The sequence below is a fragment of the Neomonachus schauinslandi genome, chromosome X, assembly GCF_002201575.2.
Source record: "Neomonachus schauinslandi chromosome X, ASM220157v2, whole genome shotgun sequence".
NCBI lineage: Eukaryota > Metazoa > Chordata > Mammalia > Carnivora > Phocidae > Neomonachus > Neomonachus schauinslandi.
The window spans coordinates 82,563,674-82,579,398 of NC_058419.1; the positions used below are offsets into that span (position 1 = coordinate 82,563,674).

Here is a 15,725-nt window from a genome sequence, read left to right on the forward strand (position 1 = left end):
CTTGGCTGTCTCTCTCTCTTTTTTTTTTAACTTTGCTCATTTGTTTTGTTTCTTAAAATTCCACATATGAGTGAAATCATATGGTATTTGTCTTTCTCTGACTGACTTATTTTCCTTTTGTCTTCTTATTACAGAGAAATTAAAGATACTTGGGTCTGTTGGCGAACATGCTTTGTGCCTTACTGGAGGATTGTTCTATGAAAATAAAGACATTTTGAGATATTATGAAATATATTCATAAATTTTCCAATATAAAGAATTCTAGTGTAATAATTCACAATTTGTTACTAGTTATTTTTCACTGGAGACTAAGAATCCTAAGAATAAAAATCCTGATTAATATGATTGAAACTTCTGGAAAATGATAAAGAAAGCAACTTGGTATGTAAGAAGGAAGGAGATATGTAAGGAAGGGATAAGGAATGAGAATACATTTTGTTGACAGGAAAGAAAATAATTTTGTCCTAAAATGAGACTGGTTATTTAGAGTGGGACAATTTAGGACAAAATCTAAAAGAAAACTATAGAAGTTTTGTGAAGGGGAATCCAAAAGAAAAGAGAAAGGACCCAAATTAATAAAATTATGAATGAAAGGGGAGAGATCACGACTAACACCAAGGAAATAGAAACAATTACTAGAAATTATTATCAACAACTATATGCCAATAAACTGAGCAACCTGGATGAAATGGATGCCTTCCTGGAAACTTATTAACTGCCAAGACTGAAACAGGAAGAAATTGATAACCTGGATAGGCCAATAACCAGTAATGAGATTGAAGCAGTGATCAAAAACCTCCCAAAAAACAAGAGTCCAGGGCCTGATGGATTCCCTGGGGAATTCTACCAAACATTCAAAGACGAAATAATACCTATTCTCCTGAAGCTGTTTCAGGAAATAGAAACAGAAGGAAAGCTTCCAGACTCATTCTATGAGGCCAGCATTACCTTAATCCCCAAACCAGGCAAAGACCCCATCAAAAAGGAGAATTTCAGACCGATATCCCTGATGAATATGGATTCCAAAATCCTCAACAATATCCTAGCTAATAGATCTGACAATACATTGAAAGGATCATCCACCATGACCAAGTGGGATTTATCCCCAGGATGCAAGGGTGGTTCAACATTCGTAAATCAATCAGTGTGATAGAACACATTAATAAGAGGAGAGAGAAGAACCATATGGTCCTCCCAATTGATGCAGAAAAAGCATTTGACAAAATACAACATCCTTTCCTGATTAAAACTCTTCAGAGTATAGAGATAGAGGGAACATTCATCAAGTTCGTTAAATCCACGTATGAAAAACCCACAGCAAATATCATCCTCAATGGGGAAAAGCTGAGAGCCTTTCCCTTAAGATCAGGACACGACAAGGATGCCCACTCTCATCACTATTGTTCAACAGAGTACTAGTAGTTCTAGCAAAAGCAGTCAGACAACAAAGAGAAATAAAAGGTATGCAAATTGGCAAAGAAGAAGTCAAACTCTCTCTCTTTGCGGATGACATGATACTTTATGTGGAAAATCCAAAAGACTCCACCCCCAAATTGCTAGAACTCATACAGCAATTCAGTAATGGGGCAGGATACAAAATCAATGCACAGAAATCAGTTGCTTTCTTATACACTAACAATGCAACTATAGAAAGAGAAACTAGATTCCATTTACAATAGCACCAAAAACCATAAGATACCTTGGAATAAACCTAACCAAAGAGGTAAAGGATCTATACTCTCAGAACTACAGAACACTCATGAAAGAAATTGAAGAAGACACAAAAAGATGGAAAAACATTCCATGCTCATGGATCGGAAAAATAAACACTGTTAAAATGTCTATGCTACCCAGAGCAATCTATACCTTCAATGCCATCCTGATCAAAATTCCAATGACATTTTTCAAAGTGCTGGAACAAACAATCCTAAAATTTGTATGGAATCAGAAAAGACCCTGAATCGCCAAGGAAATGTTGAAAAAGAAAACAAAGCTTGGGGCACCACGTTGCCTGATATCAAGCTATATTACAAAGCTGTGATCACCAAGACAGCAGGGTACTGGCACAAAAACAGACAGATAGACCAATGGAACAGAATAGCAGCCCAGATATGGACCCTCAACTCTATGGTCAAGTAATCTTCGACAAAGCAGGGAAAAAATATGCAATGTAGAAAAGACAGTGTCTTCAATGGATGGTGCTGGGAAAACTGGACAGCTATATACAGAAGAATGAAACTCGACCATTCTCTAACACCATATGCAAAGATAAACTCAATTTGGATGAAAGACCTCAATGTGAGATAGGAATCCATCAAAATCCAGAGGAGAACATAGGCAGTAACCTCTTTGACATCAGTCACAGAAACTTCTTTCAAGATACATCTTCAAAGGCTAGTGAAACAAAAGCAAAAATGAACTTTTGGGACTTCATCAAGATAAAAACTTCCACACAGCAAAGGAAACAGTCAACAAAACAAAGAGGAAATCCCCAGAATGGGAGAAGATATTTGCAATGACACTATAGAAAAAACACTGATTTCTAAGATCTATAAAGAACTTCTCAAACTCAACACCCAAAAACCAAATGATCAAGTCAAAAAATGGGCAGAAGACATGAACACTTCCCCAAAAAAGACATACAAATGGCTAATAGACACATGAAAAAATGTTCATCATCATTACCCATCAGGGAAATGCAAATCAAAACCACACTGAGATACCACCTTACACCAGTTAGAATGGAAAAAATGGACAGGGCAAGAAACAACAAATGCTGGAGAGGTTGTGGAGAAAGGGGAACTCTCTTACATTGTTGGTGGGAATGCAAGTTGGTACGGCCACTTTGGAAAACAGTGTGGAGGTGCCTCAAGAAATTAAATATAGAGCTACTCTGTGACCCAGCAATCGCACTCCTGGGTATTGACCCCAAGGACACAGATGTAGTGAAAAGAAGGGCCATCTGCACCCCAATGTTCATAGCAGCAATGGCCACAAAAGCCAAACTGTGGAAAGAGCCCAGATGCCCTTCAACAGACGAATGGATAAAGAAGATGTGGTCCATATATACGATGGCATATTACTCAGCCATCAGAAAGGATGAATACCCAACTTGTGCATCAGCATGGATGGGACTGGAGGAGATTATGCTAAGTGAAATAAGTCAAGCAGAGAAAGTCAATCATCATCTGGTTTCACTTATTTGTGGAACATAAAGAATAGCATGGAGGACATTAGGAGAAGGAAGGGAAAAATGAAGGGGGGAAATCAGAGGGAGAGATGAACCGTGAGAGACTTTGGACTCCAAGAAACACACTGAGGGTTTCAGAGGGGTGGGTGGTGGGGCGATGGGTTAGCCCAGGGATGGGTATTAAGGAGGGCACATACTGCATGGAGCACTGGGTGTTATATGAAAACAATGAATCTTGGATCACTACATCAAAACTAATGATGTAATGTATGGTGACTAACATAACATAATAAAATAAAATTTAAAAAAAACTAATGATGTATTCTATGGTGACTAACATAGCATAATAGAATTAAATTTTTTAAAAAGGTGAGGGAATCTTTGTATAGTCAGGACTGACTATGATTGGAATAAGTGAGTTTTAAAAGTACACTAACATAAAATTAAATTTAGGCTTTTTTGTGTGTTAAAAAAAGATAAGCCTTTCTTGGATTATTGGCCTCCTATTAATAAGAAATTATAAACAAAGTTTTATCCCCTATTTGCCCAGAAAAATGAGGTTTCCATATTTGGCTTCAGCAGGTCTTTGATTGCTTAAAAAAACTAAATTTTCTCAACATTAAAGGACCTACATTTTGCTAACAACTATACAACCTTCCGTAAATTCTCTTATGGAAACCTTGGTTAAACAAATAATTAAAATTTAGGTTTTAGAAAAATCTATGATCCTATGTAGGCACATGCTTTAAAACCTTCTGAGGTTTTTTTAAAAACCAACTTCCCAGAAATGTAAATCCTAAATGAAGCCTTTTTGAATAATTAGGCTTGTTTATTTAATATGTTAAGTTACATGAAGCAATGCCAAAGAAATGATAATAAACTTTCTGAGGTTATCATTGTGGGTAAATGCTATAACTGTTCTAAAACCATCTAAAATTCCTAAGGTTTTAATATGTTCTGGTATAATGTCATCACTTAAACTTTTAACTATTAAAATGTTGTGTGTCACAAAAATCACATTTCCTTGTCAACTGCACTGTAATGAACTCTCATCTGTCTCATCAAACCCTGTCCATTTTTTTTTTTTTTAAGATTTTATTTGTTTATTTGACAGAGAGAGACAGCGAGAGAGGGAACACAAGCAGGGGGAGTGGGAGAGAGAGAAGCAGGCTTCCCGCTGAGCAGGGAGCCCGATGCAGGGCTCCATCCCAGGACCCTGGGATCATGACCTGAGCCGAAGGTAGACGCTTAATGACTGAGCCACCCAGGTGCCCCAAACCCTGTCCATTTTTGAGTCTTTGTCATTTACACTTATTGTTATGATGCTCTGGCAAAATAGGCTTCAGCTTCAAGGGGATTCGTGAGAAGGACTTTTGACAAATACAGAATCCTGATACCCTTAATACCATAAAAGTAAACTGAGTAAGGATTTCCAAAACTAATGGGAAAAGTGCATTTAAACAGAACAAAAATTAATAACATGGGACTCAATGAATTAAGGGAGATGATTATAGGCTTTATGACTCTTGTTTGAAAATATTGCTGCTCTCGAATGTTTGCTCTTCCAGATTTAAAGAAACTTTTTCTCTTAAGGTACCTATGACTCACAAATTTTGATAAAATATTTGTGAACAAATTGAAGTATTTATCTTTTCGCCTTGCCTGAGCCCTCCAGATTTCAGAAACTCTCCGCGAGTAGTCTTTCTTTCGTGGCAATTATAAGTATTTACATTAGTTCAATAAAAATCTGTTCTCCTCATCACAGCACACCCCTGGAAACATTGGTTATATTTCCAAGGCTTTGACGGGAATGCCATATTTGAGCGGCATGCATAGACTCAGATACGACCAGACAAATTTAAGGAACTCAGGTTGACTTTATGGAGCCAGTAGAGTCCCTTGGAAATGTCAGCCTGATACCTTGCTTACAGAGTCCCCAGCAGCCTTACCAGCCCTGCAGACTGAAGCTAGACAACTTGAGGTAACCCTCAGAGAAATTGCCTCAGTCGCTCATATATAGACAATCTCTGTGCCTGCCACTCTATGGGTCACTCAAAAGGATCACCAGAGACATTTGAACTTCAAACCCGAAAAATCCATCAGATTGCCAGTACCTGCTCCCGCTCCACCTGAGGGGGCTTCAAGCCTCACATCTAAACTCTTCTCCTTGTCAGCACTCAGGAATCAGGCACTGGGTTTATAATTTGCTCCAACCATTAACCTGTGTTTTCCTTTTGTTTCCATAAAAATGCCTCTTGTTGATTACCTGATTGCTTGCTAACTAAGGCAGAGTCTATCTGATGGCTGACACCACTTGCTGTAGCTATATTAACTCCTTCTGGGAGGGAAATAGGAATCCATATTGATAAAACCAGGCCGCAAGCCACTTGGCTACAAGAAGTTCTTTACCCCCACACCTCCTTTCCAGGGTGGCCAGAACTGATTTACTGGTCTATTCTCTTGGAGACCTATGGATATCAGATCAATTTTAGAGGGAATGCCGGGTTTTACTCTACTGTTACTTTTCCTTAAAATATACTTGGGGATAAAATTAATGATGTCATGTAGTACCAAACTACGTAGGAAAATATCCATCTTCTCTGATAAGGAACTATCTCTGATAGTTCTCCTCCATTAGCAGAAGGGACCAAATGTTGTGTCCTGCACCATGCCAAATCTTTCCATTCCAAAGCCCCTACTGCACCCTAAATCAGTTTGAAGCAGTTACAAAAGATGGACCACCTCCAGTGTTCCATAGAAATGGGATGAATGATTGACAACGGGAAATTATGACGGAAAAAGCTTAGCACGTCTGACTCCATGTTGCTTGTGTTTCCCTTGCCGTGTCCTATAGATTAACAATTTCTGCTTGGCCCTACACATAGGCATGTCACAGCTAAGATTTGCAAAATCTGCACTTAACCCAAAAGCTACCTCACCTGAGGAAATAAAGAAGTAGCTAGGGTGGTCATTCTCCCAATTCTTCAAGACTGAGGAATGGTCACAACTCAGGGAGGACTTGAAACCATGTCGGATAGGCTTAATGAAGTTAAAAGTAACAAAAAGTTGGGGCGCCTGGGTGGCTCAGTTAAGCGTCTGCCTTTGGCTTGGGTCATGATCTCAGGGTCCTGAGATCAAGCCCCATGTAGGGCTCTCTGCTCAGCGAGGAGCGTGCTTCTCCCTCTCCCTCTGCCCCTCCCCCTGCTTGTGCTCTCTCTCTCTCTCTCTGTGTCAAATAAATAAATAAATATTTTAAAAAACCCAAAAAACTAACAAAAAGTTAAAAACTTGTTTTTCAGATAACTGTTTCCCCCTAATCAGCTCTTGTGTCTTTTCAGACCCCACTAACAAACTCACTATACTTTTTTAGCAAGATCAGAATGACTTCAAAGGATTCTATTTCTGCCCTGAGTACACAGTGTACATCTGTGTCATTAGCAAATAACCTAAGAGAAACATTTCAAACTAAAGGTAACAGTAAAAAATCGCCCTAAGTTCCCATACCTCCAAAGCCTGCAACCTCGCACATGCAAAAAGTATAAGATAAAGTTTGTAATTTTCTGGAATGTCCTTTGTAACTCTTGATATAACCAAAAACATATAAACCTGTATTAAACATTCCTCCTCTGGAACACTCTCTGTGAAGATTGTGTACCCTGAGTAGCTGTCCTCACTTGGGCTCGAATAAAACTCTTTTCCTGCTTCTTTTAGAAACTGTAAAATGTTTGTTCATTTTGTGTTGACAATACCAAGAACCACGAAAATCATAACTCGAATGAGAAAAGATAATCAAGTAGCACCAACATAGAGATGAATCAGATGTTCAATTACCTGACAAATATTTTAGAACAACCACCATAAAAATGTTTCAATAAGCAATTACAATTTGTCTTGAGCCAGATGAAAAAACAGAAATTTCAGAGATAAATAGAAGTTATAAAACAAAAACAAAAACAAAAGGAAACTATGGAACTGAAAAAAAAGAACAACAGCAGAAATTTTGAAACACTGCTGGATGGGCTCAAAAGCAGAGTGGAGATTATAGAAATTAGCATTACTCTACTTGAGCACTAATCAGTAGAATTTACCCAATTTGAGCAAGAGAGAAATAATAGACTTAAACAAAAGAGAACATATCCTTCCTCAGAGAATTTTAGGACAATAACAAAAGTTCCAAAATTCCGTATCGTCAAAGTTCCAGGAAAAGAAAGTGGAACTGAAAAATTATAATAAGAAATGATAACTTAAAATGTCAAAAATTTGGTGACAAATATAAACCTAGAGAGTCTCGAAAATAAGTGAACCACATATATGACAAACCCAAATAAATCTATGCCAAAACACATCAGAGTCAATCTTTTATAACTAAAGACAAAAACAGTGGAAGCAGTTAGAACGAAATGACACATGGATTACAGATGAACACCCATTTTCATGATGGTAAATTTCTCATCTGACTAATGAGGGATATTAAGTGTCCTGATACTTTTTAAGTGTTCAAATAGTGCTGTGAACCATGAGTTTTGCATCCAGCAATACTATATTTAATGAATGAAGGAGAGCACATGACATTCTCAGGCAAAGGAAAACGAAGAGAATTTGTTACTAGCAGAGCTATGCTGAGAGAATACTTAAAATAGGTGCTTAAAACAGAAATGATAAAGGGAGACTTCTAGGAGCATCAGAAAGAAATTATAGTAGGAAAAAGAAAAGAAAATGTAGGAGAAAGAACATGCATATGGGACATCCGATAGGCTCATGAGCTGGAGAAATCACATCACATGATTAAAACAAAAATCATAAAACCATCTGATAACCTAGGCGACTTTGTTTAAAAGTAGGAAAAGTAAAGGGATCTAAATAGGAGTGAGGTTTCCACCCTTCAGTGGAAACGATAAAACTTGATACCAGTAGACTGTGATAAGTCACGTACACATATTGTAAATCCCACAGCAACCAATGAGAAAATTTTAGAAAGCAAAACATTCAAAAATATTTAAAAAAATCAAGATGGAATCCTATAGTGTTTAAAGTAAGGCACAGAAGGCAAGAAAGGAGGAACAGTTGAATGAGATACACAGGAAACAAAACAAATAAATTGGTAGCCATAAACACTAGCATATCAATGATTAACCTAATGTAAATTGACTATGTGAATTAAAAGGTAGATATTAGCAGTATCAGTAAGACACACAACTAACCACACGATGTTTATATGAAAATCACTTCAAGGCAGAAAGAATCAAGGTAGAACTAGAAGCTATTGGAGTATTCTATTTGTATACGGGTAAGAGCTTACAAAGATATCACAAACTCAATACTTAGAGAAGCCACGCAGGTTAAGGTTACCTAGGCTAGATGGGGAATATGGTGAACTCTGAATACATGTCTATCTAAAAGGGGAGGGAGAGAGCAGCTCATCAACTCCACATAATTGTTGACAAGAGGAAATATTGGTTCAGTATCTTCTGATTATTCTAGAGAAGCTGGAATTCTGAGTTTTAACTAAAAATTGACTTGGAAAAAAAACAAAAAAATAAAGTATTGAAAATACTTGGTTAGGAATAGATTCTAAAATGTTGCTTCACAAAATTACAGAATTTCACAGAAGAAATACAATAGAGCTTCTCAAAAAACAGGCATGCCCAGGGTAAAAATATTGAATTCTATTGTCCCTGTCCCTTCAGCCTATTTTCAAGCTACTTATATCACATCAGGGATATGAAACAGTTAGAATTCTCCAAAACATCACACAAAATTTCCTGAAATCGACTGCAGACTTTGAATGCATCATGTCCATAAAGTGGGAAAGTCCAATAACTATTCTCAGACTTGGATGGACCATGCAAATTGTCGATTATATAGTTCAGTTTTGAAGATCCTAGTCAATAACAATGATGTGCCATTTTTCCATTGTGATTTAAAGCTTTGTGTTAAGAAACTGCCATCTACATCTAATAAATATATGAAAATCTTAAAAAAAGAAAATCACTTCAATTTCAATAATATAGGTAAATTAAATGTAAATAGGATGGAAAACATATCATGCAAACATTAATTAAAAAGCAGGAGTAGCTATATAATTACGTAAAGTAGACTTCATCACAAAGAAAGTTAGCAGAGATCAAAATAAAACATACGAATAATGAAAGAATCAATCCTCCAGAAGGACTCTTTTTTTCATCCCTCCTATCCACCCCTCCTACTGTGTGTATGGATCTTTCTCTGTGTTCCAGAGGCTTCTGTTCCTGTCTCTGTCAGAGCAAGCACCACACTATTGTGGTTATTATATTTTTGTATAACCGACCCTAAGAAATTCTAAGTGCTTTGGAAAGCATCTCTACATCCTCAGAGTCCAGTCCAGTACCTGGCGCCCAGCAGGTGCTCAGGCAATAATTGCCTTATGATTGAATTTCAGGCCAGTAAAGGCTGTTTTGCTAGGGTCAAAGAAAGGTCTCTACATCACATTCAACAAGTGGCCAATCGGGCTGACGCAATGAGGCTGCTCAGCAACTTACTAGGAAACCAGGGGCGGTGGGCACGCGCTGGGAAGGCTGCAGGCGCCATGGGCAGGGTGAGGTACGGCGCCGGCACCCAGCCGCGGGGGCGGAAGCGGCCCGGGGATCCCGCCGCCGCCTGCGCAGCCATCGCGGTGATGGGCGCGCGGCGCCCCCCTTTCCACGTCCGCGTGGGGAGCCACGCGGCGGGAAGGAAGCCCGCGGCGGCCAGGCGGGATCCCGCAAGGTTGCGGCGGAAGCGCTGGTGGCGGCGGGCCCGGGAGGCAGGCTCCAAAGGGCCGCTGCGATCCCCGAAGCCGCCGGCGCCCGCCGTGTCCCCCGGCGAGATGGACCTGGGCGCGCAGCGGGAGCGCTGGGAGACGTTCAGGAAGCGGCGGGGCCTCAGCTGCGAGGGCGCCGCCAAGTTCCTGCTGGACACCTTCGAGTACCCAGGCCTGGTGTATCACACGGGAGGCTGCCACTGCGGCGCGGTCCGCTTCGCCGTCTGGGCCCCCGCAGACCTGCGCATGGTGGATTGCAGCTGCAGGCTGTGCAGGAAGAAGCAGCACCGACACTTCCTGGTCCCGGCCTCGCGCTTCACTCTCCTGCTGGGCGCCGAGAGCATCGTCACCTATCGATCCCACGCGCACCCGGCGCTGCACAGCTTCTGCAGCAGGTGCGGGGTGCAGAGTTTCCACGCCTCTGTCTCTGACCCCGGCGTGTATGGCGTCGCCCCGCACTGCCTGGACGCCGGCACGGTGCGCAGTGTGGTCATCGAGGAGGTCGACGGGGGCGACTGGGGGGAGGAGGCCGTGAAGGAGCCCAAGGCCATCCAGAACGCGTCCCCCGAGTGAGCCCCTGCCTCTCCTCCCGAAGAGGAGCGGTGACTTGGGGCCGCAACACGGCTGAAACATGCCCGGTTCCCCCCACTACCCCCCCCCCCCCCCCCCCCAGGAGCCACCTCAGTGCTTGTGAAGGGATTGCTGTATGAAAGAGGTCGGTTTCTGGACTGGTGAACCCGTGATGTCTCTCCAGCCCTCCACCCCTTCCCTTTCAGTGTTTTGCGACGGACTTGGACTTGCTAATGATCAAAAAACTGAGCACACGTTTGTCTGTCCACAGCCCTAATCTTCCAATCCAATAAACAAGTAGCGTCTCTACTTTTTCAAGTCGCCTTGTGTAACACTCCCTTGTATTCTTGATTCTTCATAGAGTTCTCATAGGTCATTTTCAGATCATTCATACGTACTGTACCGTTATGGTGCTATTGTGAACAAGATTGTTTTTAACGGCCGCACCTGGTGTATGTAGGACCACTCACTATATCCAAACACTTCTGTGAACATTTATTAGGACGTTTCCTACTGATTATCTGTGTGCGTGTGTGTGTTTCAGGTAAGCACTCACGTTTTCGCTACTTAGAGATAAGCATTGATTTCAGCCACATTGCTTATTTAATGTGTTTTTATATAATACGTTTAAGGCTCATTAGTGTGATATACCTCATTGCACTTACGTTTTCAAATGATGCTTCCATTTTGCTTGGTTTTGTTTTAGAAACTGCCTGTGGGTAGGGTGATGGGGAGACAGAAGAATGAGAAAGATGTCTGTGCACTGTATGTACGCCTTCTTTGATGTTTTGAAATTCCTATCTTGAACATGTGTTAAGTATTGAGAAATTAGTAAAACTTTTTAAAATGAGATTGTATGGTTTGATTTATATTTGCAGCAGGGCTTGCCTCGGGGAAGTGTTGGCTGTTGAAGGTATTTTGTCTTATTATTTGAAAGATGGTGGTATCTCTGGTTTTTAGAGTGGCAAAAAATTCTCCAGATCCCCTAAATTTTTGAGAAGGAAAATAGTAGAGTGTTTACAGATTCAACCTCCTGGGCAGACTATGTTTGTTCTTACTAAATTATCAGTGAATACTTGTTTTCTCTTTTCCATTGATTTGAAATCTCAAAATCTCCTCCTATCAAGTCATCCCATAATGTAGGAACATCTCCAGATAGCTGAGATTTAGCCATCTCAAGCTGGCTTAATGTTTGAGATAAGAAGACAGTATGATACTAGGAGAAAGTAATTAGCATAGCAATATGTGAAAATCATAGATCCAGAAAGAAATCGGCAGCACGTAATTGTTTCCATAAAGAACATATGTAAGGCAACAGTTAGGTACTCAGAAAAATTGAAAGGAAATAAGGTTTTTCTCTTAGAGTGAGACAGAAAATCAAAGCAGAGATATGCACATTTTCTTTTAAAGAGTAGAGCTGATATATACAGTGTAATTGCTGTATAAACAATTTAAAAAAAACAGGTGATGAGAAACTATATTGTTTAGGGGCATATGTATGGTGGGAGAAAAGCAATAAAGAAATGCAGGGAAATAATTTAAGGAAGCATCAGATTAGGCCTTAACTCTACAGAGGAGGGATGGCTTTGTGATTTAAGTGGGGAGCATGTTACGTGTTCCTGTTACTTTGGGTAAAAACACACTGCCCCTGACTTAGTCCATAAGATAACAACCATTTTATTATATGCATGGAATTTCAGAGTAAGGAGTTCTGAAAGAGCACAGTGGATATGATTTGTTTCATATGATGTCTGTGGCCTCAGTGGGAAAAAAAAAAAAACAAACCTGAATGGCTGGGGGCTGGAACCTTTTGAAGTCTCATTTACTTGTATGACTGGCGCAGGTATTGAGAAGTCTGGAAGACCAGGACTGACAAGCAGAGTGTCTACATGTTACCTCGCCATGTAATTTGGCTTCCTCACAGCATGGCAGGCTTCACACTTCATGACTCAGGTTCCAAATAAGAGTGTTTCTGTAAGTGGTAGTGGTATCACATTTTAGACTGAGACTCAGAAGTCATGTCACATGACTTCTGTCATACTCTATTAATTACAAGTGAGTCACAAGCCCTTCCAGATTCAAGTAGGGGGATTAGACTTCATTTCTGAAGGGGGAAGGTGGCAACTTTTATAAGAGCACGAGAGATAGGAGATATTGCTGTGGCCATCGTTGAAAAATACAGTCCTTTTTTTCATGTTTCAAGTTTTTATTGAAATTCTGGTTAGTTAACATATAGTGTAATATTGGTTTCAGGAGTAGAATTTAGTGATTCATCACTTACATATAACACCCAGTGCTCATCACAAGTGCCTTCCATAATATCCATCACCCATTTAGCCCATCATCCACCCATCAACCCTCAGTTTGTTCTCTATAGTTAAGAATCTCTTATGGTTTGCCTCCCTCTTTTTTCTTTTCCTTCCCCTATGTTCATCTGTTTTATTTCTTAAATTCCATATATGAGTGAAATCATATGATGTTTGTCTTTTTCTGACTGACTTAACACACTTAATACACTCTACCTCCAGCCACATCATTGCAAATGGTAAAATTTTCATTCTTTTTGATGGCTGAGTAATATTCCATTGTATATATGTACCACATCTTCTTTATCCATTCATCAGTCAATGGGCATTTGGGCTCTTTCTAGAATTTGGATATTGTTGATAATGCTGCTATAAACATCTGGGTGCATGTGCACCTTCAAATCTGTATTTGTGTATCCTTTGGAGAAAATACAGTCTTACGGTGGGCTTTTAGGTAGCTGTTTATGCTTCATTCAGATGTTTACTCTATAATTATTAAGAGTTCACATATTTTTTTATGTACAAGAGTTTATGTACAATTAGTGTATGAATTAATTCACAATATAAAAAAGGATGATTCTGACTCCTATCTTGGAGCCAGCTCAAGACCAGACTAATGCATTACTGGAGGAATAGAGACAATATGACAGCCAGGAGGAGGCTGGTTGTTTAGTCCTTGAGCAAAATTTGGAGATGTCCATCCAAGCATAATCGAAGGCAGAAGTCCAGAAGATGGTAACCATTTCTGATCCCACTGGAAAAGTTTAACCTATCATTACTTGGACATATTGGACTGACTTAACAGTGTAACTGAATGCCCCTTCCTCTGTCCTTTCTGTTTTTTTTTTTTTTAAAGATCTTATTTATATGCCAGAGAGATAGAGCACAAGCAGGGGGAAATGACAGGCACCCCGCTGAGCAAGGAGCCCAATGCGGGGCTTACTCCCAGGACCGTGAGCTGAAGGCAGACGCTTAACAGAGTGAGCCACCCAGGCACCCCATCCTCTGTCCTTTCTAAGCATTCATTCTACAGATATTTACTGAGTGTTTACCATGTGCTAAACAGAATGTTAGAAGGACTTAAGGCTGTGGGGGAAAAAGCAGAGGTGGATAAAAATGTTCAAGTGCCAATGCTTAGGGTAGATATAAAAGAGACTCTTCTAACTTAGAAGATCCATTTCTCTTTTTCCACAAAGAAAAGTATTTATAGCATTACACAAAAGGAAACGAGAAGGGAATCAAAGTGTGTCACCAAAAAAATCAATTAAACATGATGGCAGTAAGGGTGGAAATCAGAGACCATAAAAGCTATAAGACATACAAAAACAATGAACAAAATGACAATTCTAAGTCCCCTATCAGTAATTCTTAAAAATGTTAATGGATTAAATATGTCAATCAAAAGATACAGACTGGAAGAATGGATTAAAAAAAAATTCAACTATATGCTGTTTACAAAAGGTTCACTTTAGATCAAACATATGATTTCACTCATATATGGAATTTAAGAAATAAAACAGATGAACACAGGGGAAGGAAAAAAAAAGAGGGAGGCAAACCATAAGACATGCACAGATAGAAAGTGAAGTGACTGAGGGACAGCTGGGTGGCTCAGTTTGTTAAGCGTCTGCCTTCCGCTCAGGTCATGATCCCAGAGTCCTGGGATCGAGTCCTGCATTGGGCCCCTTGCTCAGTGGGGAGCCTGCTTCTCCTTCTGCCTCTCTCTCTATATCTATCTCTGACAAATAAATAAAATCTTAAAAAAAGAAAATGAAATGATTGAATAAAGATATTCCATGCAAATAGTAGATAAGAAAGAGCAGGACTGGCTATATTAATATCAGAGAAAATAAACTTTATGTCAAAAGCTGTCACAAGAAAAAGAAGGACATTGTGTAATGACAAAAGGGTTAATACATGGAGAAAATATAACAATTTTAAATATATGTATCAAAGATCAGAGCTATTAACATATGAAGCAAACATTGATGGAATTGAAGAGAGACATAGGCAGCTTTATAATAATAGTAGATTTCAATACCCCAATTTCAATAATGGATAGTATAACCAAACAAAATATCAATAAGGAAACAGAAGGCTTGTATAACACTATAGACCAACTGGACCTAACAGCCATATACAGAACACTCCACCACCAACAGCAGAGTATACATTATTATCAAGTACACATGGACCATTCTCCAGGACAGATTATATGTTGGGCTACAAACAAGCTTTAATAAATTTTAAAAGCTAGAACTCATACAAAATATGTCTTCCAATCACAATGGAATGAAACTAGAAATCAATAGCAGAAGGAAAACAGGAACATTCACAGATATGGGGAAATTAAATGATACACATTTAATTAAAAATGAGTCAAATAAGAAATCACAGGAAAATTAGAAAAAACACAACATACAAAAACACAGGTTGAAGCAAAAACAGTGCCAAGAGGGAAATTTATAGTTATAAATGCATACATTGAAAAAGAAGAAAGATCTCAAATCAACAACCTAACTGATGGCTTCCCAGTGGAATTCTATCAAACATTTAAAGAAGAGTTAATACCTATTCTTTTCAAATTATTCCAAAAAATAAAAAAGAAAGGAAAACTTCCAAATTCCTTTTATAAGGTCAGCATTTCCTTGGTACCAAAACCAGATAAAAACTTTACTAAAAAAGAGAACTACAGGTCAATATCCCTGATGGACATGGATGCAAAAATCCTCAATAAAATACTAGCAAACTGAATCCAACAATACATTAAAAAATCATTCACATGATCAAGTAGGATTTATTCCTAAGTTGCAAGTGTTTCAATATTCACAAATCAATCAATGTGATACATCACATTAATAAAAGAAAGGATAAGAACCAC

The 15,725-nt window shown here is 39.2% G+C and overlaps 1 protein-coding gene across 1 annotated transcript; it reads left to right on the forward strand.

The window, feature by feature from the left end:
* Positions 1 to 9,755: 9,755 nt before the first annotated feature.
* LOC123323399 (centromere protein V-like protein 3) lies at positions 9,756 to 10,541 on the forward strand. The gene has a single exon (XM_044911839.1). It carries the CDS (start codon positions 9,756 to 9,758, stop codon positions 10,539 to 10,541), a length of 786 nt encoding a protein of 261 aa, XP_044767774.1.
* The last annotated feature ends 5,184 nt before the right edge of the window (positions 10,542 to 15,725 follow it).

Coding starts and splice junctions, on each gene's coding strand:
- LOC123323399 (XM_044911839.1), top strand. CDS start 9,756: ATGGGCAGGGTGAGGTACGGCGCCGGCACCCAGCCGCGGGGGCGGAAG.